This window comes from Cibotium barometz, chromosome 39, assembly GCF_041138505.1.
Source record: "Cibotium barometz isolate CiBa-2024 chromosome 39, ASM4113850v1, whole genome shotgun sequence".
In the NCBI taxonomy this organism is placed as follows: domain Eukaryota; kingdom Viridiplantae; phylum Streptophyta; class Polypodiopsida; order Cyatheales; family Cibotiaceae; genus Cibotium; species Cibotium barometz.
This window is the reverse complement of record NC_141084.1, coordinates 14,329,908-14,357,351: the sequence shown is the minus strand read 5'-3', so window position 1 is coordinate 14,357,351 and position 27,444 is coordinate 14,329,908. Positions and strand designations below refer to the sequence as shown.

The 27,444-nt window shown below is 47.1% G+C and overlaps 1 protein-coding gene across 2 annotated transcripts in view; it reads left to right on the top strand.

The window, feature by feature from the left end:
- Window positions 1–25,749, top strand: part of LOC147615756 (transcription initiation factor IIA subunit 2-like) — a 39,115-nt gene extending 13,366 nt beyond the window's left edge. The window contains exons 2-3 of one of the 2 annotated variants that reach the window (XM_086778352.1): window positions 19,819–19,872; window positions 25,500–25,749. In XM_086778352.1, the coding sequence (XP_086634478.1) occupies window positions 19,819–19,872; window positions 25,500–25,634 (189 nt within the window). In that variant the 3' untranslated portion in view covers window positions 25,635–25,749. Of the gene's footprint in view, window positions 1–19,818; window positions 19,873–20,009; window positions 21,074–25,499 lie in introns of those variants that run through there. The other variant, XM_086778353.1, reaches the window with a different exon arrangement.
- The last annotated feature ends 1,695 nt before the right edge of the window (window positions 25,750–27,444 follow it).

The following is a 27,444-nucleotide window of genomic DNA, read 5'->3' as shown; positions in this document are numbered from 1 at the left end:
CAAGATGTTCCCAGCCAAAATCTTCTTACGAACAAAGTGATATTGTATCTCTATGTGCTTGGTTTGGGCATGAAAGACCGGGTTCTGAGCGATAGTGATACAGCTCTAGTTATTGCACTGGATGACCGTGTGCTCCTTTTGTGGAAACCCAATCACGCCAAGCAACCTCCGCAGCCACACAACCTTGCAAGCAACACCACAAGCAACCTGGTACTCTGCCTCTATAGGCGACAAGGCAATAGTTGGCTGTCTCTTGCTGCTCCATGAAATAGCTCAAGGGTAAAACCATAGCTTGATGTAGATCTCCTCGTGTTTGGATCTCCTCCCCAATATTTGAGTCACTCCAACCTTGGAGTTTGACTCCATCCGTCGTTCCTCCTCTAGTGTCATAGAAGAGTCCAAGATCCTTCGTACCTTGCAGATACCGCAAGATCCGCAATCCTGCGTCCCAATGAGTCTTTAAAGGTGTATGCATGAATGAGCTCAATAGCCCCACAGGAAAGCTCAAGTCCAATCTGGTGTTCAACAACCAAATCAATGAACCAACAAGCTTCCGATATAGAGATATATCAACCGGCTCACAAGGATCATTCACTGTAAGCTTAGTGTTTGGGTCCATCGGTGAAGTGATAGGCTTGCAGTTCTCCATCCCAAAGGCCTCAAGCAACTCATGAACATACCGCTGCTGAGAGATAAAGAACCCCCTTTGGGTCTGCCAAATCTCCAATCCCAAGAAGAAGTGGAGTAAGCCTAAGTCGATCATCTCAAACTCCTTTGACAAGATTGCCTTCGTCACTGCTATGTGCTCCACATGACCGCCAGTAAGAATGAGATCATTCACATAAAGGATAATCAACGTGACTAAATCGTGTTCCCAAAAGAGATACAAGTTAGGATCTGCAACTGATCTCTGAAATCTAGTCCGTAGAAAGAAGGAATCAATCTTTTGATTCCAAGCCCTGGGAGCCTGCTTAAGACCATACAAGGCCTTCCGCAACTTGTAAACCATCCCCTTTGATCCTGGAATCTCAAAGCCTAGGGGCTGCTCAACATACACCTCCTCCTGCAAGTCACCATTAAAGAACGTGGATTTTACATCCATTTGATATACAGGGCACCGCTGAGAAGAGGCAAGGGCAAGAACGGTCCGAATTGTGGTCATCCTCGCCGTCGGTGCAAAGGTATCCTTATAGTTGATGCTAGGCCGCTGAGCATAACCCTTAGCGACAAGTTTGGCTTTGTGCTTGTCCACCGACCCTTCAGATGTATACTTGGTCTTAAAGACCCACTTGACACCAATGACTGACCATTTTGACATTTTCGGAACTAACTCCCAAGTTTTATTCTTCTCTATGGCACTTGCATGGCTTTCCTCCAAGTATCTTAAGAAAGAGCTTCCTTCACGGAAGTGGGCTCTTTTTCCCGCATGATACAAGACATCAAAGCATAGTTTACTTGTAAGAGCTATGCTGAATGACTTTTGTCACGAACTCTGTGCAATCTTCGAGGTCCGTCCTTTGTGGTCCACTTGGAGGGAAGCTTCGTAACACCTGACACCCGAAGGGTGTCTAACAACCACCTTGGTACTCAAATAGAATGCGGAGCCTCTTGCTGCTTTTGACGCTCATCTCCAGCCTCGGGCTCAACCTCTACAACTGACTGAGGCTGTCTAGCTGGAACAATAGACTGGGAATCATCCTCAGACTCATTTGGGTCTCCAAGAAGTGGCGGCTCATCAACAGTGGAAGCTGGAACATGCTCATCAAAGACAACATCTCTGCGGACAACAACCTCGTTCCGCTCCAGGTCATACAACCTGTATCCTTTGGAAAGAGAGTTATATCCCACAAATACAAGCTTCTAACACGAGCAAAACGCATGCAGAAAAAAATACAGCACAAGAGAGAGAGAGAAATAGGCGTGTAACTCTGCTCTATATACACAAGAAGATCCCGGATATGATACACTGGGGGCCTATTTATATGCCCCCATATGAGCAATTGGCCTGCTGAAAAAGGCACTCCACGACTATCATCAGTCGGCCAGCAATAAATGAGGCCCACGACTGCATACATCCAGTCGGCCAGCAGTATAGAGGTCCACGACTGCTGTTGGGCAGTCGGCCAGTCACATGTCTGCTGATGGGCCAATCGGCCAGCCACTCAGTGCTCCTGCCAACCTCTGGCATCCCTCCACACCATTGGAAAATGGAAAAAAATAGGGAAAAAAATACGAGGAGTGAGGAAAAATGATAAAACACCTCATAAGGGCGGGCACACCCACAACAAAGGCCCTGGTGTATAAAACTAGACAGGAGATGACTTCTAAGACCCCCTCTCAGCTCCTGGCTGTGAAAACCAACCACAGGGAGCTAGGGTGCCGCCTGAGCAAATCCTGAGAGAGACTTCGTGAAGAGGTCCACCGTACTGTCCTCCGTCGAATAGAACTCTAGCAAGATGTCATTAGCAAAATGATCTGTTCACGAACAAAGTGCCTCTGGATGACCATGGGTTCCTCCAGTGGAAGCCCAAACCTGCAACGCAACCTCTGCATCCTCACCACCTCACAAGCAGCATCACAAACAGCCCGGTACACTGCCTCTGTCAGCGACAAGGCAAAAGATGACTGCCTCTTACTGCTCCGTAAAACTGCTCCTGGGCCTGAAGTAGATCTCCTCGTGTCCGGATCTCCTCCACTCCAACCGTGGAGTCGGACTCCATCCAACAATCCCCTTCCTGTGTACAAGAGTCCATGATCCTTCGCATGCCGCAGAAACCACAGGAGACGCAATCCTGCCTCCCAAAGAGTCATCCACAACCATGAGCTCAACTGCCTCATCAGGAAGCTCCCGTCCAATCTGGTGTCCATCAACCAGATCCATGAACCATACTGCTTCTGAGTCAAAAAGGTATCACACTGCTCACAAGGATCAACACCTGTTACGGTGCACAAACAAGTCCTGGAAACCTTATGAAGACCACGCAAGGCCTTCTGAAACCTATCAACCACCCCCTCTGAATCCGGAACCACAAAGCCTGGAGTATGCACCTCCTTCTGCAAGTAATCAGCTGCCACTTGCCTGGCTTTCCAAAAGGTCCCCGTGGAAAGAACATCCTCATCTACAGGAGGTTCTTTGTCCCGAATACTACGAGACATCAGAGTATAAGTGACCTGTTCAGTTTCCTCTGACTGACGAACACAAGAACTACCAACATCAGTACTGGAGAGTTCCTGCCAACTGCTGCCATCTACTGGCAAGCTATCCACCATCTGGTCCCGGGAAGCCTGCACTTGCAGCGTATCCACACACAAGTGGCCATTACCAGACTGCCACTCATCACAAACCTGAGGACCTGGGGGAGAGAGTGCTGAAAGCTTGTAAACTCCATTCTCCACTCCGCCTTCCCAAACCACCTGGCTTGTTGCTTTGTCCCGGAGAGCAACAAAATGCTCATCAAACTCCACCCGTACGCCAGTCTTGCAAACTTGATGCACTGACAACAGATGAAAACCAAGTGCCGGAACATACAACACCTGGGAGGAATGCTTCCCTCCTCTGCCATTGGGAACTATCTCCATCCTGCCCTCATTGTGAACTGGGATAGTGGAAGTATCCCCAGTAAGAATGTGACAAGAAAGCTTGCAGAGATCCTGTAAACCGGAACGGGAAGGAGTCCGGTGCCTGGAAGCACCACTATCTAGAATCCACTCCCGAGTATCCGTTGCGGAGAGTCCTCCAATCTCCTCCCTGCCTGAAGAAAATGAAACATCAGTGTCCACCACCTCCAGGTGCACAAAAGCCGGAGTCTTCATGATTGCTGCTGAGGAATTTTCACCCTTCTCGGTCTTCCGCTTGGGACACTGCCTCCAATAGTGGCCTTTCTCGCCACAATCATTACAGGTCCTCTCTGTCTTTAGTTTCTCGTGGTCAGTAACGGACTTCTTCTCAGATTACTTCTCCGACGAAGCCTTCCCTTTGCCCGTGTTACGGCCTTTCGATCGTTGGCCAGTTAAGGCCTCCGAACCTCCACCCTGAGGAGGGTTCGTGAATCGTTCCTCCTGGTCCAGGACCATGGGCACAAGCTCCTCCCACGTGATGGCGCTGAGCCTGCCACACTGGTAATCAAAGACGAGTAAAATGCTGAGTACTGAGAGGGCAAGTGCGACAGCAACGTTATGGCCATGTCCTCTGACGATATCTCCTTCCCAGCCTGAAGAACTTCCTGCTGAAGAGCCTGCAGCTTGTTAATATGCTCCCGCATCGTCGCCAACTTTGCAGGGTTCATAACCCGCATCTGTACTTCCAAGGAAATCCTCTTCATGGGCGATACCCTGTTGTAAAGAGAGGCCAAATGCTGCCATATACCTCTGGCCAGCGTCATATGCTTTACATGATTGATTACCTACGGTGTGCAGTTGAGAAAGATAAACGAACGGACCCTGGCGTTGACACGATCCCACATTTGTGTCTGAGCCTCCCGGTCCTTCCGGATCGACGGTAACTCTCCTTCCTCTACTTCCGGCTGTGGAACCCCAACAACGACGAAATCAGCGAGGTCGTAAGACTCCAGAACAGATTCCATCATAACCTTCCATATGCCGTAGTTGCTCCTGTCCAACTGACGGTCCACTGGGAACGTGGGGAGTGTCGGGATCTTCACATGCCTCTCGGCCATCTCAAACAAATCTGCCATTGCGGGGATGTACTCTGAAAAGGGTGGGTGGGTGGGAACAAAGAAGAACTAATACCTGCAAGTGGCTGTCCAGCAAATCAGCCCGCCGTCCTCTTGCTTCTCCTCTTCTCGAATAGTCTAAAACAGTCCACCAATCAGCCACACAACAGTCCCCCTCTTGCTCACACAAATCCCAAGAACTATCTAGAGCCTAGGGCTCTGATACCATGTCAGAATACGCAGCGGAGATGATGACTAGATCTGGGAACACGAGCAAAACGCATGCAGAAAAAAATACAGCACAAGAGAGAGAGAGAAATAGGCGTGCAACTCTGCTCTATATACACAAGAAGATCCCGGATATGATACACAAATGGTATGGGGGCTGGAGGCCTATTTATATGCCCCCATATGAGCAGTCGGCCTGTTGAAAAAGGCACTCCACGACTGCATCATCAGTCGGCCAGCAATAAATGAGGCCCATGACTGCATACATCCAGTCGGCCAGCAGTACAGAGGTCCACGACTGCTGTTGGGCAGTCGGCCAGTCACATGTCTGCTGATGGGCCAGTCGGCCAGCCACTCGGTGCTCCTGCCAACCTCTGGCATCCCACTGGAAAATGGGAAAAAATAGGGAAAAAAATACGGGGAGTGAGGAAAAATGATAAAACACCTCATAAGGGCGGGCACACCCACAACAAAGGCCCTGGTGTATAAAACTAGATAGGATATGACTTCTAACAAGCCTCTCCTCAAAGTGGACGAGGAAGATCGCGATCCTCCAGCATCATCCTCGCCATCTCCACCACAGTTTGGTTCTTTTGCTCAACCACTCCATTCTCTGAAGGCGAACCTGTATTGGCCAGTTCCCGCTTGATGCTCAAAGAGTGCACAGAGCGGAAGCAAAGGGGCACTAGAGTGTGCTGAATAGAGAGTGCAAGAGAGAAATATGGAGCAACTATGCTGAATATGTCAGAATATGCAGTGGAAATGACAACCAAACTTGGGTAGACAAGAGCAAGTAGACTGCAGAAAATAATCAGCACAAGAAACACAGAGAGATAGGTGTGTAAACTCTTCTCTATACACAAGATCCCGAAAAACTGAATGAGAAAGTGGTGGGGGCTGAGGGGCAATATATACAACTCCATGTGGGCAGTCGGCCAGCTACAGATGGTGCCCACGAGACTGAGAAAATACCCCACGACTGAGAAAATACCAGTCGGCCCACGACTGAGAAAATACCCCACGACTGAGAAAATACCAGTCGGCCAGCAGCCTGATGCCCACGACTGGTCAAAACAAGTCGGCCAGCACTCCTAAAGCCCACGACTGATGTAGATCCAGTCGGGCAGCAATGGGGTGCTCCTGGCATCACCTGGCAGCCCTCCAACCACTAGGAAAAAATGGGAAAAAATACGGGGAGTGTGGAAAAATAATATACGGGCGGGCACACCCACAACAGAGGCCCTGGTGTATACAAATAGACAGGAGATGACTTCTAACACCCCCTTTCAGCTCCTGGCTGTGAAACCAACCCCAGGGAGCTGGAGTGCCGCCTGAGCATAGCCTGAGATAGAGACTTCGTGAAGAGGTCCGCCGCATTGTCCTCCGTCGAACAATAAAGTAGCAAGATGTCACCCGCCAAGATCTTCTCACGTACAAAGTGATACTGTATCTCTATATGCTTGGTCCGGGCATGGAAAACCGGGTTCCGAGCAATAGCTATACAACTCTGGTTATCACACTGGATGACTGTGGGCTCCCTCTGTGGAAACCCAATCTCGCCTAGCAGCCTCCGCAGCCATACAACCTCACAAGCAGCACCACAAGCAGCCCGATACTCTGCCTCTGTCGAAGAAAGGGCAATAGTTGGTTGCTTCTTGCTGCTCCAAGAAATTGCTCTTGAGCCGAGGGTAAAAGTGTATCCTGAAGTAGATCTCCTCGTGTCTGGATCTCCACCCCAATCTGAGTCACTCCAACCTTGGAGCTTGACTCCATTCCCTCCTGTGTAAAAGAGTCCCAGATCCTTCGTACTCTGCAGATACCGCAAGATCCGCAATCCTGCGTCCCAACGAGTCTTCAATGGCGTCTGCATAAAAGAGCTCAACAGCCCCACGGAGAAGCTCAAGTCCAATCTGGTGTTCAGCAACCAGATCAATGAACCAACCAACTTCCGGTACTGCGAGGCATCAACTGGCTCACAAGGATCTGTAACGGTTAACTTTGTGTTCGGGTCCATCGGCGAAGTAATAGGCTTGCAGTTCTCCATCCCAAAGGCCTCAAGCAACTCATGAACATACCGCTGCTGAGAGACGAAAAACCCCCTCTGGGTCTGCCAGATCTCCAATCCCAAGAAGAAGTGAAGTAAGCCTAAGTCGGTCATCTCAAACTCCTTTGACAAGGCAGCCTTCGTCACTCCAATGTGCTCCACATGACCGCCGGTGAGAATGAGATCATCCACATAAAGGATGATAAGTGTGACCATGCGGCGTTCCCGAAAGAGATACAGGTTCGGATCTGCAACCGATCTCTGAAATCCAGTCCGAATAAAGAAGGAATCAATCTTCTGATTCCAAGCCCTGGGAGCCTGCTTAAGACCATACAAGGCCTTACGCAACCTGTAAACCATCCCTTCCGATCCTGGAACAATAAAGCCTGGAGGCTGCTCAACGTACACCTCCTCCTGCAGGTCACCATTAAGGAACGCAGATTTTACATCCATCTGGTACACGGGCCACCTCTGAGAAGAAGCAAGGGCAAGAACGGTCCGAATCGTGGTCATCCGCGCTGTCGGTGCAAAGGTATCCTCGTAGTCGATGCCTGGCCGCTGAGCATAACCCTTAGCCACGAGCCTGGCTTTGTGTTTGTCCACCGACCCATCAGCCGCGTACTTGGTCTTAAAGACCCATTTGACACCAATGATTGACCGCTTCGACGCCCTCGGTACCAACTCCTAAGTGTTGTTCTTCTCGATGGCGTCAAGTTCCACTTGCATGGCTTCCCTCCAAGTATCTTGTGAAAGGGCTTCCTTTACGGAAGTGGGCTCTTTATCCCGCATGATACGAGACATCAGAGCATAGTTCATCCGAAGAAGCTCCGCCGTGTTGCTTTTATCTCGGACTCGATGTGATCTTCGAGGGCCGTCCTCTGTGGTCCACTCGTGACACCTGACTCCCGAAGGGTGTCTAACAACCACCTAGGTACTCGAACAGATCGTGGAGCCTCCTGTGATCGCGGGGGCTCAACTCCAGCTGCGGGCTCAACCTCCTGTGATGACTGAGGTGGATCAACTGGAGTGGGAGACTGGGAATCATCATCAGACTCCTCTGGATCTCCAAGAAGTGGCGGCTCCTCGACAGTGGATGTTGGAACATGCTCGTCAAAGACCACATCCCGGCTGACAACAATCTCGTTCTTCTCTGGATCATACAACCTGTATCCCTTGGAAAGAGAGTTATACCCCACAAATACCAGCTTGCGGGACTTGGAGTCAAGCTTCCCAATCTGCTTCTTCGGAATATGTATATACGCGTTACTCCCAAAGACACGGAAGTGCGAGACATCGGGTTTCCTGCCAAAATATGCCTCAAATGGAGTCATATGGGGTACAGAAGTCGTCGGAGAGCGGTTAATGGTATGGACAGCTGTTGCCACAGCCTCACCCCAAAGTGGACGAGGAAGATCACGATGCTCCAGCATGGTCCTCGCCATCTCCACCACAGTCCTGTTCTTACGTTCAACAACTCCATTCTCCGAAGGCGATCCTGTATTGGCCAATTCCCTCTTGATGCCATGATCTGCACAAAATCGGAAAAATACAGTCGAGGAGAATTCACCTCCTTTGTCAGCCCTGAGAGTCTTGACTTGGAATCCAGACTCTTTCTCCACCATCACGTGCCAATCCTTGAACCGAGCAAAAGCCTGGTCCTTCTGGAAAAGAAAGTAGACCCACGTGAATCTGGTACAATCATCAACAAGCAGCATGAAGTAGAGAGATCCTCCCAAGGATGGTATCTGCTGTGGTCCACACAAGTCAGTGTGAATCAACTCCAAAGGTTTCGAAGCCCGCCTGGAAGCCTGCTTCGGAAAGGATTCCCTGTGCTGCTTACCACGTATGCAAGAACTGCAGCGTCCTTGCCTATTACCAACATCTGGCAAGCCAACCACCATCTGGTCCCGGAAGGCGCGCCGCAAAGCATCCACATTTAAGTGGCCAAAACGAAAGTGCCACAAATCTCTGACCTGAGAGCCTGTCAATGAGGAGAGTGCAGAGAGCTTGTAGATGCCATTCTCCACACCGCCTTCCCAAACAACTTTGCCTGTCTCACGGTCCCTTAGAGCAACTGAATGCTCCTCAAATTCCACCCGAAAGCCAGTCTTGCATACCTCATGCACTGACAAAAGATGAAAGCCCAGAGTAGGGACATAAAGAACACGGGAAGCATGCTTGCCTCCCTTGCCGTCGGGAATAATCTCCATCCGGCCCTCACTATGTATCGGAATAGTGGAGTTATCGCCAATAAAAATACGACCTGACTGCCGTTTCAGATCCAGGAAGAAGTCACGGGATGGAGTCATGTGCCTGGAAGCACCAGTGTCGAGAATCCATTCCCGGGTATCCTTTGCGGTGAAGCCAACTGCCTCCTCGCTCAGAACTGACTCCATCATGACCTTCCAGATGCCGTAATTGGACCCGTCCAACTGACGATCCACTGGGAACGTGGGGAGAGTCGGAATCTTCACATGCTTCTCGGCCATCTCTAGTAAATCTGCCATCTCGGAGAGTAACCTGAAAGGGTGGCTGGGTGGGAAAAAATCTGAAAATCAAAAAATATGCAAGTGGCTGTCCAGCCCCTTTGTCCGCCTTCCTCTTGCACCTTCTCTTCCCGTTCAGCCCGAAACAGTCCACCGATCAGCAACCTGTTGCTCCCCCTCTTGCTCAGAAAAACGCCCAAGATCTCCTAGAGCCTAGGGCTCTGATACCATGTCAGAATATGCAGCGGAAATGACAACCAAACTTGGGCAGACAAGAGCAAGTAGACTGCAGAAAATAATCAGCACAAGAAACACATAGAGATAGGTGTGTAAACTCTTCTCTATACACAAGATCCCGAAAAACTGAATGAGAAAGTGGTGGGGGCTGAGGGGCAATATATACAACTCCAATACCAGTCGGCCAGCAGCCTGCTGATGCCCACGACTGGTCAAAACAAGTCGGCCAGCACTCCTAAAGCCCACGACTGATGTAGATCCAGTCGGGCAGCAATGGGGTGCTCCTGGCATCACCTGGCAGCCCTCCAACCACTAGGAAAAAATGGGAAAAATAGGGAAAAAATACGGGGAGTGTGGAAAAATGATATACGGGCGGGCACACCCACAACAGAGGCCCTGGTGTATACAAATAGACAGGAGATGACTGCTAACAGAATATACTGAAGCAAAACAGTCCCAAGCAAGAGACACAAGAAGTCTCATAAGTGAGGGAGCAAAATATGTACAAGACTCAATGAAAAGTGAGAGGGCAGCCCTACCTAATAGGTGAGGAATGCTGGCCGACTGGGACAGAATATGTTGGCCGACTAGAGCATATGAGCTGGCCGACTGGTAAAATACCAAAAGGGCTGGGAAAAATCCCAGAAAAATGTGGAAAAAAGGGGTGGCCAGCCCACAATCAAGGGCCATACAAAAGGGACCAAAAGGACACCAGAAATGGGCAGAAACTGGGGATGAATGTGCTAACACCCCCCCTCAGCACCAGATGTTGAACATACTCCGAGAAGTCGAAGAAGTCATCGTCTGTCAAAGACAAAAGAATGCAGCAACAATAGGTACCAGGAAAGCTCCACAAGCAATCTCCACAGTAACTCAGCTACAAAAGCAACAGAACAAGCTGCCAGGTACACTGCTTCTCTAGAACAGAACAACCATGAAGGTTGCGTCGTGTTGCTTCAAATATCGGTGCCAAACCCAAATGAAAACACAGTGTCAAAGGAATCCCTAGAAGCCTGGAGCTCCAAGAAGATAATACCCTCAAAAGAAAGAGTCCATCTGCTCCAACTCTGTACCAAGAGTAGCCAAATGCTGTACAATAGCATCCTCCTCGAAGGTCAGCATCGCCATATGTAAGAACTCAAGTGCCCCCTCTGAAAACGGATGTTGGGACTCCACAAGCCCAACCAAATCCAAATCCCAATCCTTCAATCCCTGGAAGTACCACTGTGCCCCAGGCACGGTCACGGACACACCTGACCACAATCTAAAATCCTCACACAGAGTAAGGGAAGTAGGAACTTTCATAGTAGTGGTAACTGAAGTAGTAGTAGCCTCCTCAATAGCATAACACAGCGTAGAAGCAGGCTCCTCCATAGAAGGCAAAGGGACCAGCAACAACACATCGTGGTCACTGGTTGTCAAAGAAAGAATCGGAGGCGAAGCAAGAGGAGACAAATCCCCCTCAGAAGCTGTGAGCAAAGATAGCCCACTGTCTTCCTCAGAAACATTACCAGATATATCATCCTGGCAAGGAGAAGTATGCACAGAAACTGAAGGCAAGGCAACAGGAGAAACAAACTCCTCTGATGCAGTGAGCAAAACTAGCCCACTATCCTTTGCTGCAGGAACATCTCCAAAAGAAGTATCCACAAGATCACTGGCTGCACAGCACCCAGAAGTAGAAACCATCTGTCAATCACTGGCATCACCATACAGGTCACAAAGCAACTGCCACACATAGAAAGTAGAAGCATCATCAGGAGCATAGATGAAGTGTCGAAGAACCGTATCCTGACAATTTAGGAGGATAAAGCCATAGATCTGTCCGTCAGTCTTCCTCCACCGACACACATCCTCCGCAGAGGCAAGCTCCGGCAAACACCGATTCTTGTACGAGGGAGAAACTCAATTGTTGCTAACAATAACTCTGAAGCTATTGTCATTAACTTTCGATGTGATGAAGAGGCCTCTGTACAGTTCGTGAGCGCTTCTGAGCTCCCCCCCTCATCTGCGTGTCGCCTACCCCCCCTCCCTCCCCTGGCGTTGCTTGCGCCATCCCCCCCCCCCCTCTCTTGCTTCTTGTGCCTCTGTCTCTGCCTCTGCCTGCCCCCCGTCTTCCCTTTGTGCCTCTGTCTCCTCCCGCCCCCTTTCTCCGCTTTCCTTCGCCCCCCTAGCCTATCCCGCCTCCTATCGGAGCCGCTCTCCCCATCCCCCCTTTCCGTCCTCTTTTTTTGTTCTCTGCCTCTCCCCTTTTCTCCCCTCCTCTGTAGGTTGGTGCTTTCAGGCTCTTTGGGGTTTTTTGCTCTATTCGGCAAGCTTTGGCCTATTCGGGTCTTCGCTCTCAGAAGGACTCCATGGAAGCCGCTCCGTCATCCCCGATTGAGGTCGTCGTTGCTTGCATTTCCGTCTTCGAAGAGGATCTTTAGATTCTTGCCACGACTGTTGCCTCGCTAGAGGCCTCTACCCTGGTTTGCAAAATTGTTGGTAGCCACCTTGCAAGCGGACAGCTCAGGAATCTTTTACAGGTTAGTTTGCAAAGATCACCGATATTCACCCTCTAGGGCACGGATACTACTAGGCGGAGTTCGACTCGCCAATAGCGTCAAGCCGAGTCATGCAGCTGAGTCCCCTTGCACTGAGTATGGCGCAGGCCTTCTTTGCACGGTGGCAGCACGGCTTCGATCCAATGTCTGACCCTCTGGCTGGCGTATCGGGCTTCCCAGTGACAGTTTGTTTCCCAGGCCTTAGGAAGGAGTACCTTTCTCTTCCCCTGGTGATTGGTGGTGCAATTGGAAGAGTGATGGAGTCCCTCTTCATTGCTGCCTTGGCCCTCGCACGGGCAGCTGGGAGTCCATCCCCCCGCATCTGTGTAGCCTTGCCGGAGTCTGTGCCGCGAGAGTATGATCACAAGGACCATGCCAGAGAGGCTCTCAGAGGGCTTGATTCACTTGATTCCCAAGGAGGGTGGTGATAGATTGGAGATCCGTGACACTCAGATTTTCTGCCGCACATCAGGAGCGGAGATCAACTGGCACAAGTCGTGTGGTTTTTGGGTAGGCTCAGCACCCGCCCCAACTTGGCGACCAATTGAGGCTTTCTATGGATCCCGAGGGACACTCTAGTTCGGTACCTTGGTTGCCAAGTTGGCATTGATATCTCTCTTGAGTAGCAGCTTGCCCCGCTTCTTCTGAGTATTCAGAAGAAGCTTTTATATTGGAGGTCGGCGAGGCTCTCCCTAGCAGGCAGAGTGGTGGTGGCGAACCAGGTACGTCTAGCGACCATGTGGTACATCACTTTGTGCTGGGCCTTTTCTCGTCATGTATTGGTCAGGTACAACGATTGATCCGAAACTTCTTATGGGCCGGCAGTGATGGGAGGCCAGCCAAGGCCAAGGTGGCATGTATAGTCACCAGAAACGTTTCAAGGTTTTTGAGGTTTTGGGGCAAAACCTTTCGGCCTTCGGCTAAGAAACGCCAAGGTTTCGGATTTTTTTCTATATAATTTTGCATTGCTAAAGTTCCAAAAAATAGGAACTTTTAACCTTGAGAAACATTTTTTTTTTTGAGAAACCAAAAAAACAAGAGTTCTTGAAACCTTTCTTGCGTTTCGGGGTTTCTCACCCCAGAAACGCGTTTTCATGTGACTATGGTGGCATGGAGAGTGATCATTCAGCCACGTCGCAGAGGGGGGCTAGGCCTCATTGACCCAACTATCCAGAGCCATGCCCTGCTGGGCAAGCTGATTGTTAGAGGACTCCTTCCCGGTGGTGGAAGGATTTCCTATTGGCCCGGATTTCAGCCCGCACTCCGAGTCTTAGGGGCCCTTGGCCGTAGAGTACCAAATGGATCTTCATAGAGATGGGAGCCCGTGGTTTTAGTCCAGCTTTTGAGGACAGATTTGCGGCCAGTTTACTTCGTGCTTGGGATCATCTCAGGCCAGCCTTCAGACAGATAGCTCGAGTTGCCTCAGAGGAGCGGCTTCGGCAGCCTTTGTTCTGGAACCCCCTGATTCGTTTATCTGGTGGCCACATCCGATCGCATGTATCTTGGGGCGCCTTGAGCATGGGTCCAGCCAGGTCTCTTGGAGATTGGATTGCACACAGGCAGTTACCCCCGGAGGTGCAGGAGAGGCCTGACAGGGATCCGGGGTAGAGATAGGCTCAGCATTGACATTGACTCAGCTATCTCTCAAGAGTGGGTGACTCCTATCCTAGAGTCCTAGACCCGATCCCAAAGTGTGGCTAGGCGTGTTTACCAGACACACTATTCTTGTGGCGGTCCACGGAGCAGATGAGGGCAGTGGTTTGCTCACTTTTTCTATTGGATCCCATGGTAGACTAGAGAGATTTGAGCTTCCCTTGGAGGATTTCAGTGGCTGCACCTTACAGAGGGTGAGGGTAATTGTCACGGGAGTGGCACATAGACCCAGCATTGGCCAAGGTGGCCAGGGAGAGATTCTGGTGGCTATGGATATGGGAGTGCCGACCTCTCACACGCCTTCAGTGGGACCCGGGAGAGTGTACTTGGCATGATCCCGCAGATCGGTAGGAGACTCTGGATGCCCCCTTCTTTGCCTATACAACGCGGCTAGGCCGTAGGATCTAGATGGCACGTAGGATCTAGATGGCACACTGGTAGCAGCAGCACATTGGTAGTCACATGGCCTATCATAGCGCTTCCTTTCAGATTTCTGGAAGAGGCTTTGGGACAGATTTCGGCCTAGAAAGATCACCCTCTTTCTTTCGTTGATGGCACACAAGAGTTTGGCGGTCAGTACTTGGCTGGTAGTTGGAGGTTGGCCAGCAGCTTGCGCACGGTGCGGCCACCCTTAGGAGTGTCAGAGACATTGTCTTTGGGATTGCTTGAAGGCTCAGCAGATTTGGCAGTGGATTCTTTGCATCTTCACTATGGACAGGGCATTGACCCGGATCATTACATGAGGCACTGTCGCTTGGGCCACAAAGGCTAAAGTGGTCAGGGCTTATGAGGAGGATGGGGGAGGGCTAGCTCTTCAGGTCTCTCACCATCGTATTGCAGTAGTACCAGTCACAGCCCCACCTACAGGCGACTGGCAGCTAGGTTCATGCCAAAGATGGGAGATTTGTAGTAGCATAGCAGCCTGGCACATTTGGAGTGCTAGATGCAACGAGGCCATCGAGCGACCTAGATAATTCCTAGAAATGACAGAAAATCTTAACATACTTTATTACATTAAAACCCGTATTACGTATCCTCAAAACGAAAAGACATACTTATAGAATTTGCAAAAGTTTAGATATAACCAAATTAGAGACACTAAAGTCTAGTGCACGGTGCACCACACAATTTGCGAATAGATACTAATAGATCTTAGAGTTCAAAATAAATTTGCCCACATCATACATGACATAAGTGAGGAACTTGCCTAGAAAGTGACAAAAGACACAAAATGTGGCTCATGGCCTAGATAGAAGGAACAACAATCCAAGTCCAGAGTCCAAGCCTCAAGGTGACATGCAAATAGTAAGGAGGTATCATGCATGGCTACTGCCAGTGATGCCTTCAAGGAGACTATCATCTATGTCATCCAAGAAAGCCATATCATCAAGACCAACATCTGCAACATCCAAAGTTTCAACCCCATCTTGACCAAGATTTGCAAGTCCATGTGTCTCCTCATCAACCGAGGACTCCTCATCAAGCAATATAAACTTCTCTGGTTTGGGAGAAGCCATATCACCAAGCAAGCGCAAATTAGCACTTACAAAAATAAAGTCATTGACTTGTTTTGTCCCAAATTTGTTCCTCTTCTTGGATGCAACATGGCCGATCACACTCCATAGTTGCTCGATCGGAGAGGAGCTTGCACCTTAAGACAAGATCCTTACTGCCAATGATTGAAGCTCTGGTGTACGAGCCCCAAAATCCTCCCACCATAAAGCAGCCCCAATCTTAAACCTGTCTCTCTGTGCATCGGCTGATCCAAACCTTTCAACTTGCTGCGATAAAATCCAAGTTGGTCTTTCACCAACCTTCGTTTATCATCATCACGAACCTGCCTAGAAAGCACAGTCTCCCAACCATCCATCACCTCATCATCGGCCTCTTGTCTACATCCTTGGAACTCGGGATCCAAGACATACGCAGCAGCATTCATGGGAGAATGATAACCATTCCATCGTGCTTCACATAATTCTCGAACCTTTTGCATATTTCTCATCAGACGAGCCCATTTCCCCTATTTTCTCGATCATTTGGTCAGCCCCCTCATAAACCTTGCCAATGCATGGCTCCCGTCCATTTGCAATCGGCATCAAGCGCATGATAGGCTTCATCAGAGCATTGATAGTGTTGACTTCATCCCAAAATGTGAAGTCTTGTATGGTTCTTGTAACCTCTATGCCGGCTGTTGACCGAGAAAGAGCCCATCCCATCCACTCATTGCATATAACCAACTGCTTCAAAGGCAAGTTCACTTTCCCTGTTGAGCTGGCCAACCAGAGCATGTAGGGGGTAAACAGTTTTAGCATCTCATTATTCACAATCGGTGGTGTGTTCCAAGGGCGAGGACAGCCAAGGGGAAGTGCTCCAGCCAAGGTGAAAAGTGCAGGTCAAGATTCAGTCTTATTTTCAGATTTACATCATTCTAATAAAGCAAATACACCATTCGTGGTGGGGCCCTACAGTGGGTATTTGGGACCCAGTACTGTGTCCTCTTCTCTCTCTCTCTCTCTATTTTTTGCACGTCTTCTTCAGTGTTGTGCGTTATATTCGTCATGAATGATTGCTGAATTCTGAGCATTGAAGTTGCCGATTCTTCCACCAAGCATCCTCATGTTACACTCTCACAGTCAGGTTCTCATTCCGGGAGCCCGAGGTGACATATTTCCCTCTCTCGCATGGTCTGGCAGGGCTGTCCACTGGCACCATACCTCTTTCTGTTTGTCGGCAAGGGCATGAGCAGTTTTCTCTCAGCTCAAGAGACGGGGCTCTAGGGATTGCGTCTCCCCATCCGTATTGAGGAGGAGCTGCTGGACTCAGAGTTTGCAGATGACACAACATACTTATCCAGAGATGTGGGGAATCTCTAGAGATTCGCAGAGGCAATTGAGATCTTTTGTCGCGTGTCAGGAGTGCAAATCAATTGGCACAAGTCTGTGGTTTTCGGGTAGGCTCTACACGCGCCCCGACTTGGCGTCCAGTTGAGGCTTTCGAGTGGATCCCTAGGGGCACTCCAGTTCGCTATCTTGGATGCTAGGTGGGCATTGATCTCTCTCTCCAGAGCAGCAGTTCGCCCCTCTTCTTTTGGGCATTTTGAAGAAGCTTTTGTACTAAGGCTTTCCTTAGCCGGCCATGTGGTGGTGGCGAACCAGGTTCTTGCCACCATTTGGTACATTACTTTTTGTTGGGCCTTCTCTCAAGCCTGCATTGGTCAGGTACAACGGTTGATCCAAAACTTCTTGTGGGCCGGCAATGATGGGAGGCGTGCCTAGGCCAAGGTGGCTTGTAGAGTGATCATTTAGCCCCTGTGACGCACAGGGGGCCTAGGCATCATTAACCCCACCATTCAGAGTCGTGCCCTATTGGATCCATCTGGTGCTCTGTAGCCAAGGGCCCCCTAGGCACAAGTCGTGTGGTTTTCAGCCCTTACCCTGAGCCTAGGGGACCCTTGGCCACAGAGCACCAGATGGATCTTCACAGAGAGGCGGGCCCGCTTCTTTAGCCTAGCTTTTGAGGTCAGATTTGTAGCGAGCCTACTTCGAGCTTGGGATCACCTTAGGCTGGCCCTACAACAGTCAGCTCTGGTAGCCTGGGAGGAGCGTCTTCGGCAGTCCTTGATCTAGAATCCCTTGATCCGTTTACCTAGTGGCCACATGTTGGGGGCCCGACCTCATGTATCATGGGGAGCGTTGAGCTTAGGACTTGCCAGGTCCCTTGGAGATTGGCTTGCATTCAGACCCCCCCCCCCCCCCCCCTTAGGCTTAGGAGACAGGCCTGGTTGGGATCCAGGGAAGAGACAGACTCAGCCTCGACATCGACTTTGCTATTCCCCAGGAGTGGTTGGCCCCTATCCCATACTCCACCCCCCTTGCCCCCGCAGTGGGGCTGGGCGTGTTTACCAGGCATGATATTCTCTTGGCAGTTTATGACGTGGATGATAGCTGTACTTTGCTCACTTTTTCTATTGGACCGCACGGCAAATTAGAGAGATCAGAGCCCCCTCTGAATGACTTCAGTGGCTGCACCTTACAGAGGGTGAGGGTGATCGGATTTCAGGCACATGAGTGGCACATTGACCCCCCGCCGGCCAAGGTGGCCAAGGAGAGAGACTGGCGGTTATGGATTTGGGAGAGCTCGCCCTTTACGCGCCTCCAGTGGGACCTAGGGGAGTGGACTTGGCATGATCCTCCTAATGGGGAGGAGACACTGGGCACCCCTTTCTTTGCGTACACCGCGCGGCTAGGCCACAAGATTCAAAATGCTCGAGGTCGAGGGCACCCCGGCTGCAGCAGCACACTGGCAATCTCACAACGTTTTCTCTCAAACTTTTGGAAGAGGCTCTGGGACAGTTTTCAGCCTCGAAAGATCACCCTCTTTCTTTGGCTGTTGGCACACAAGAGTTTGGGGGTCGGCATGTGGTTGGCCATTGGCGGCCGACGAGCTGCTTGTCCAAGGTGTGGCCACCCTTAGGAGTTTCAGTGACATTGTCTTTGGGATTGCCCGGAGGCTGAATAGGCGTGGCAACGATTTCTCTGCATTTTCACGATGGAGAGGACTTCGATCCGCATCATTTCATGGGCATTATCGCTTGGGCCATTGAGGCCGACCTTGTCATGGCCTATGAGGAGGAAGGTGGAGGGCTAGCCCTTCAGGTTTCTCACCTTCGCATTTTGAAAATACCAGTCCCAGCCCCATTATTGATCATTGGACTTTGGTTTCGTGATAGAGATGGGAGATTTGTAGCAGCATTGCAGCTTGGCGCATCTAGAGAGCTAGATGCAGCGAAGCCATCGAAGGCACCCACACTGCCTGCGGAGTCCATCATCACAATTTGGCTTATATCATTCATACCCTCCGCGGCCAGTGGGGGAAGATGCAGGGTGGCTTTGATCGCATGTGGAAGCGGCGGGAAGCCATCTTGAGGCTCTGGCGACCTAGCCCTTTTCTCACAGATAGAGGTGGTGAGCCCACTTGGCACTACAGACCACCTGTGTGGTTATTCCCTCCCCCTCCTTGTGTATGAGATAGCCTTCTCATCATAGAGCAGCCAGCCAGAGGAGAAGAACATCATTTTCCATCCCTTGATTTCTTGGTCCTCACCCCACACATGGAGGTGAGTTTGTATTTAGCCCTTCGGGGACTGTTTTCTGTTAACTAATAGAAGGATCTTTTTCTCAGAAAAAAAGAATATTTTGAATCTCTAAACATGAGAGCATGAAATTAGAGGAAATGCTACTGGCCGCCCAAGTGGCGGATGCTTTGACAGAACCTGCTAAAACGAGGTTTAGAAGGCCACTAGTTGGGTGAGAGCTTGTAATTTTAGCCATTGGGCTACATCTAGTGGTGGTGGCCTTAATGCAGAGTGATCATTTCATCTTTGTTTGTGAATAGGGGTGAGACACCCCCACCTGTCCAGCTGCGCAATGGGGTTGGCAAAGTCATCCCCTTTTGAACGTGCGCCAAGTTACCCGGTAGCAACATTTTTTCGACTAATCTTAAACGCGCAGTGGTTACAGGGAGGTGAATTATATCTATAGCTTGCACAAAAGTCTTTTTTTTAACTAGTGTATGCGTTCATATTCTTAATTTAACATTGTATTAAAGAGTGTTTTTCTCTCTCTTTTTTATAATGTTACTTACTTTTTTGAAAGCATTGCTTTGTTTAGTGAGAACCCATTTTTGCCACTGTTACTAAGCATGTCACATGACATTATATGTATAGCTTTGTGTAATGCCTTTTATGAGATAATCGAGTTTGTCACATCCAACCAAAAATTCCAAAGTAGATGATGCTCTTTAGGATACTTTTTTGTCATGTCTTGTAAGTGCACATCACGATATTTTTTGATGTTGCTCCATCTTGAGACATAAGTTATTGATGTTTTTTAAATTTTAGATGTCAAATTGTCAGTAACATTCTATTGCTTTATGATGTACGATGTTTGGGACAGTCAATGAACAAGGTGTTGCAGGAAGTAAGCAAAATTGAAAGGGCCACTATTAAGGTACTTCAAGTGTATGTTTCAAACAAACATGCATTAGTAATAAGAATTTGAATTATTTGTGCAAGTTGTGACTTGAAAGTGTAGTTTTGTAATGGCTTTGTGTAGAACACTTACGCTTATGTGCTAGGGTTTTCCAGAGATAGAAAGAAGAGTGCAGTGGAATCCACACATACATCACACGCGAGTCCTAAACTTCTTCTCTGTATTATACACAAGAAAGAAATAATACAACTGAAATTCAAGTACAAGAAGTGGCTAAGAATGAAGACGTCAAATCACAACTCTGTGACCTCCTATACACTCTTGGCTAGCACTTGGACTGCATCACCGCTCCTAGTCGGCCAATAGTATTGTTGTTGGCCTCTTGTATCCGATTGCCATGTCATTGTTGCCATGTCATCATTACCACGTGTCACCTGCGTTGTTCAGCTCTTTTCGTCAGTTGCTATTTGATGTCTGACTCTACCTTGCATACTTGTAGGTGTGTCACATTCTCCCCTATTTGCGTTGCAGTTATTCTTAGTTGCACGGTGTCCATATAAAGTGCCCTTCCATAAAAGAAAAAGATCCAAGCAAAGCTCATCTAAGATATCCAAGATCTTGAACATTGCGAGATCACTTTGCGTCCACTGTGAAGGTTCACATTTCATCCTCGTTGTGTCAGCACAAAGACCTACAAAGAAACTTGCGGGTGAACAACTTTCACTAGATCGAGCATGTTGTGTGTGTCGAACAGTCCATGAAAAATCATTGTAAACAACTTAGTACCCTCCGGTAGTCCATGAGAAGAACACTCCAATGAATGGCCGAACAAAACTCCACTATCCAAACTCCAATCACTAATGCATTGGCTCAGCTGCAACACATGAATTGCTTGCACTAGCTTCAATGCACCTTGAAGGAAGAAAACATAACAACACTCCTGTGAAACGTTGCACCATGTCTGTATCCATCAATGCTTGAGACTTGTATGTCTAAACCACACATGTCCTATGGAACATATTCGAAGTTGTTACATCCATTGATAGACCGAAGTCAAAACCTTGGTTGTTGTCAGGACAGTCTCCAAGAAATCTGTGTATTGTGAAGATACACCAATTGGCCTATTCTCCCATGATGAAGACAAATTTGATGACATGTTTTGTGGTGCTTCCATGAGATTAGACACTGAAGATACTCTAGCCAATGCAAACGTGTGAAACGTTGCACCATATCTATATCCATCAATGTTTGACACTTGTATGTCTAAACCACCCATGTCCTATGGAACATACTCCAAGTAAATACATCTGCTGATTCACTGAAGTCAAAACCCCAATTGTTGTCGGTACAGTCTCCAAGAAATCCGTGTATTGTGAAGATACACCAGTTGACCTATTCTCCCATGACGAAGACATATTTGATGACATGTTTTGTGGTGCTTCCATGATGTTAGACACTGAAGATACTCCAACCAATGCAAATGGCAGGTGAGAAGAGTCCTCCTGAACGACCCTAGAAACTAAAGTGACCCCCACTGAAGCCAAAGATTTTGTACTGAGTGCAAATGGCAACTATGAAGACTCTGCCTCTGTTTGTACTTGTGGCCTGATGCAATGAAGCACTCTAAGAGTGTGCTCCACTAAAAAAGATGAGATGCGCACACATGCATCTCCTTCATACTCATCCTCCGTCTTTGAAGAATCCTTCTCCCTTAACTTCTCCTCCGGTTTTGAAGAAGCCTCCTCCACAAACTTCTCCTTTGGTTCTGAAGAAGCTTCCTCCTTGGATTTCTCCTCCAAGGTCTTTGGACATTCCTTTGTGATGTGCTAGGTGGAGTCACAGTAAAAACATTGTTTAGCAACCATCTTGGCACAACGCTCTTCAGAGGTGAGGTGAGTCACCGAATCTTTCCCACTGGGCTTGTCCTTACCATCCTTGGCCTTAGATTGGCTACCTTTGTCTTTGCTTTTTTGCTGTCCTCGTTGTTGAGTCCCAAACTTGGAGCTCTCTCGTGTCTCGAGGGTTGTAGCAAGGTGAACCACATCTGAAAGATCGCGGGGTCGATGTGCACGAATGTCTGTGTGCAAAGATTGTTTCAAACCATCCACAAATCACTCAACGTACTCCGATTGCTGGACAGTCCTTAGGAGCATTACCAAAAGCTTGTAGAAATGAGAGACGGTTATCGATTTACCATGTTTCTTCGATTCACGCTTGTAATAAACTTCTTCAAGATTGACTTGCGGCGGTCATCTCAGCAAGTCATGGAGTGGTGCATGAGGTGGTCTTCCGACCACAAGAGAGTAGCACCCGCTAAAGCCGTTATCAAATGGAGCTGGAAAATATTTAAACCACTTGTTGCCAACGTGGGCCATCTCGTGGGTCCAATTGGTGGCAACTTCTCCATCCAACTTCCTGTTGAACTTGGGAGGCTTTAGAAGCTTCAATAGTTGAGCTCGTTTCTCATAGAGGCGTGGAGGAAGAACTCGGCAAACCTGTAGTCCCTCGATGTTGAGCCGATGAAGGCGAGTAGAAAGAGGGAATAGTTGAGCTCGTTTCTCATGAGGCATGGAGGAAGAACTTGGCAAACCTGTAGTCCCTCGATGTTGAGCCGAAGAAGGCGAGTAGAAAGAGGGACTACGCGAGGAGACTATTGATGGCACGAATGACGTCTCTCTTGTCGACTATGCACAAGCGTAGAATGATGATTGCCAAATTGGGAGCAAAGCTCCGTGTCTGCACCCTGGTTTGCAAAAATCCTCCTTTAGAAAGTTTTCCCACTTTAACCTTGGAATTGTCCAACACTTGCTCCGAAGCATGGGCCCTTGTAGATTCCAGATCTGGAATACTAGGTGCTCGAGGTGCCAACTCCATCCTTTCAAGAGGGGCATATACAGACTCCATCTTGGCCGCCTATGCATCCATGGATGCCTTCATGGTGAGAAGCAAATCATTGAGTTGTGAATCCATGACAAATATCAAGGGATCAAGAACTGGGTCAGGGATTTTAGCCATGCATGATAAGGTAAGGGTTTGGTGGGGTGGGGTGGGGCAGTGAAACACAATATACCCCAATTAATCCACATGCAATGAAGAGAACCCAAATATTCACTTTCCTTAAAACCCGAACTTGTGAACTCTTGGAAGTTAAGTGCTCTACTCTATCCAAGCAGTCAATGCACACGGGTGCTAAAAAGGGGAAAAAAAATTTAGGTTTCCTAGGTTTTGCTACTAACTATAGAACACTTGTGTCTATGTGCTAGGGTTTACGAGAGATGTGGCGGAATCACGCATAAGTCCTAAACAACTACTTATTATTTAGAAGAAGGAAGCAATATAATTGAAATTCAAGTACAAGATGCGGCTGAGAATAAAGACGTTAAATCACAAACTTGTGATGTACTGTACACTTTTGGCTAGCACTTCGCCCACAAAGAAATGCTCTATGAAGTTCAAGAGGAAAGCAGATGCATATAATGATTTGTCTACCCACATATATATATATACCAATGCTCCTAGTGGGGGCCAATAATACTGATGTCAGCCACCTGCACCTAACTCCCATGCCATTATCGCCACATCATCATTGCCACGTGGTAGTGCTAGTGTCACCTCCACTATTCGACTTTTCCTGTTGGCTGCTATGATGTTTGGCTTTGCCTTGCATACTCATAGGTGTGTCACAATTTTCTTCATTGTGAACAACTTGAAGTCACCCTAAGAGCCTATCTTCATTTTGGCTAGTGTTTGCATGTGCACTAATTGCATCCGAACACACATGGTCGCTCCTAATTGATTTTTTTTTCTCATTGCATGCTTTGTTTTGAACTTGATCAAAGCCACTTGCTTGCCCTCGAATGCCAACATGGTTACCTTGAGTGTGAACATGCTGATGGCTGCCTTTGGGTCATGCAAGCTAAGTTGTCTTTGTCCTGCCCATTTTTGGGTTGTTTATAAGTTGGAAATGAATTCCTTGCTTACATGGATGCAGGAATGGATTGGGACTCCCATGTTCTATGCTTGTTTAACATGGTGCCAATCCATCTACCACCAAAGAACTTCGACATGACTAGGTCTATCAGCACTAACACCATTACGTTGTTCTATCCAACCACATTAGTGTAGAAATCTATGGGGTTCCTTGTATTGTGGGCAATGGGCAAAAAAGTTTTTACCGAAATAGCAAAAAAATCGTGATCTCTAAAAATTAAAGGTAATTCTTGATAATTCCAAGAGATTGGAAGGTATTTAGAACTAAAACTTTTTGAAATTTTACAGTTTTGAAACCTTGAAGTGTAGATATTTCCCAAGTTTAAGAGTTGTGAATACACTCTAACCTCAATTTTATTCCCACATTGGTTGTGGTTGGGATGGGTATGCGAGAATGTAGGAGGAGGATTGTTCAGTTCCCGTTTAAATATACATGACTTTCTATATAAAACTTAAAGGAGTAAATGTAGTAGGAACCCATGTCTTGATTTCCAACATGATAATGGTTGGTATGGTTGTTTGGGATAGTATGTAGTCTATCTTCATTGAAGACTTCATGGAGGGGATATGGGGATACCTTTCAAGATTATCATGGAATTCAAACTTAGCATTTAGCACACACACAATGATAGATATCATTTGGTAACCCTTGTGAATATATTAGGATTAGTTGCTTCACAATAACCATTTCACTTTCAGGTGTGAATCTCTCTCTCTCTCTCTCTCTTTGGGGAGTTAGCTCCATAGGTTGTATGATGATGGTCCCACTTTGTATCATATGGCTCTTATTTGACATTCTCAGCTCATAGCTCTAGTCTTTGTTTTCTTTTGCACCATGATGAGATTACATGGTGACTATTGTATCACTCTTGGTCTCAGACCCACTGGGTGTTTTGAAGACATAATATAACTCTCTCTCTCTCTCTCTCTCTCTCTCTCACACACACACACACACACACACACACACACACACACACACACACACACAAGATCCACTGATTAGTGTTGCCAAGGAATTGAGGCTTCCTAAATTGTTGTGCTCAAGCGTGTACACACGCGCGCATTTGTGTGTGTGAGAGAGAGAGAGAGAGAGAGAGAGAGAGAGAGAGAGAGTTAGTTACGTAGGTGTATTAACATCTTACAAATTGTCACAGGGGTCTAAGAAACCAAATATATCTTAAAATGTCAAGCTGTCATACACACATTTAAGATCCAATTGTGTGTGTGTGTGAGAGAGAGAGAGAGAGAGTTATGTAGGTGTATTAACGTCTTACAAATTGTCACAGGGGTTTAAGAAACCAAATATATCTTAAAATGTCAAGCTGTCATACACACATATAAGATTCAATTGGTGTTGTCAAAGAAACAAGGCTTCCCAAACAAAGAGAGAGAGAGAGAGAGAGAGAGAGAGAGAGAGAGAGAGAGAGAGAGAGAGAGAGAGAGAGAGAGAGAGGGTGCTATGCAGGTTTATCAACGTCTTACAAATGGCCACAAGGGTTTAAGAGACCAATTATTTTTTTTAAAAGTATTAGATCCAATTAAGAAACAAGGCTTCCTAAATGTAGCCCAAATGCTTTGCTTATATATGAGAGAGAGAGAGAGAGAGAGAGAGAGAGAGAGTTAGTTGTTGTTGTTGTTGTTTTTTTTTTTGGTAGGGACATTTGCACACATACAATTGCTTTAATGACGAGTGGACATGGCTTGTCAAGAATGCCACTTTTACAATGGGTATTGAAAATGAGAAAGTTAAGTTGGTTAAGATTATGGCTTGGGATCCAAGTTTGTATTAAGCTAAGTAGTGTTCCTATACTCCAAGGTGTAAGAGTCGTGATATGGACTCTTCTAATTGATTTCCAAGAGCTACTATTCAATTTATTTTTTGGTTTTCAAACAACTAAAATTTAAGAGCACATTTTGGTGGCATGGCATGCCACTTGTTATCAGTATCAATGTGCTTGCTTTCTAATTTCTACAACCTTTGATTTTATAGTTAGTGGATTGGTATTTTTAATGAGGCTTTTGTGAATTTTATTGCCCTTTAACTTTTCATGGGTTTTTTGGTTTTTCTCTTTGAATTTTCATGTTATGATTTTTTTAAGAGAACTTGAATGTAAAATTATTGAGTTTTAAGTGGCTTTTGTTGCAAGAAAGTCACATAAGAAAGTAGAAATTACTAGAAGGCTTTACATGTAGACACAAAGAAATCTCAACTCCTAAGGAAAATACACGACTTTATCAATATTGACACATGATGTGTAATCTCTATCGATGTTTGGATTGTAGACAATATCTCATTTTTGGTTTATAAGAGTTTATGTTTCCATGAGGGTGGAGAAAATGGTTGGTTTTTCAAGTTCATATGACATTAGGGTTAATACACAAGACCTAACTAGTAAGATCAAGGAACATTAATGTTTATTCTTACTCTTTGCATGTAGGCATAAGAATGTATTAGCATCAAGCTACAAAATGGTGTGAATTATGGAATTTTAATTTGAATTGAATCAACATTATAATTAATTGAGTGATGAAGTGCTTGTGGTCTTCAAGAGGTTTTGGTGTCTTCGATAACAAATGTTTTTAAAAGTGGCTTCCTAAGTAAGCTTTCAAGATGTGATGATTCTTAATGGTTCAATCACTTGCAACTTGCTTCATAAACTATGATGTTTATAGAGAAGTCCTCTAGTCAAATGCATTTTGGTCGCATCATGCCACATGTTGACACGTAGCTCACTAATCATGCAAGTATCATTGAAGAGTATCTGCCATAGAGGTTCTCATTTCCTCTACACCCACCACAATGTAAAGTATTATAGTGCAAGTATGGGATAAAATGTGAAATCCTCTAGGCTTTACTTCACAAACTTCTAATCCAACACCTAGCCATATCCATGTCCTATTTATTTACATACAAGTAGATTATTAAATATGTGGTTGTTCCACGTTATGTGATGTTACAACTTAAATTGGGTTAGTCGCCAAAGTCCTAAGGTCTTATATCATGAAAACAATCTCAATCTTAGGGTTTTGATGTCTTAACTTACAGTTTTAAATTATAAGTTCAGTAAGGCAAGGCTCCAGTTTTTAAAAAAGACCTAAGGCATCATTTAACATTATACTTTGTGATTCAGTCATATGTCTTTGTTACCCTTCTTTGGTATCAATTAGAAAGAAAAAAAATTTGGTTGAATTTGAGTTAAAAAAATCGGTCTAATTTTCATCCATTTTATGTAAAAAGGGCTCTACTTAAGTAGTTTCTCCCCTTCTAAGCCTAAACCAAAACCTAATAAGACTTGGTAATCGAGGTTAGGTGGTGGCCATACATGTGTCCACGTGGCTGAAATGTCACACCTACACATGGTATGCATTCTACCTCATTTTGTCACCTCATTGTACCACCTCACCATGCCACATCATCAATGATGACATGACATGCCACCTGTTACATGCATTGACACATCATTAAGGAGAAAGAGTTGCCACCACAGTCCAGATACTACATCAATAGTCCATGTTATCATGAAGTATAGAGTTGTGCCAAGCTCTTTGGATTGTGATAGGGAGTCCAGACTAGTCCCCAAAGGGAAGTAAGTTTAAAGC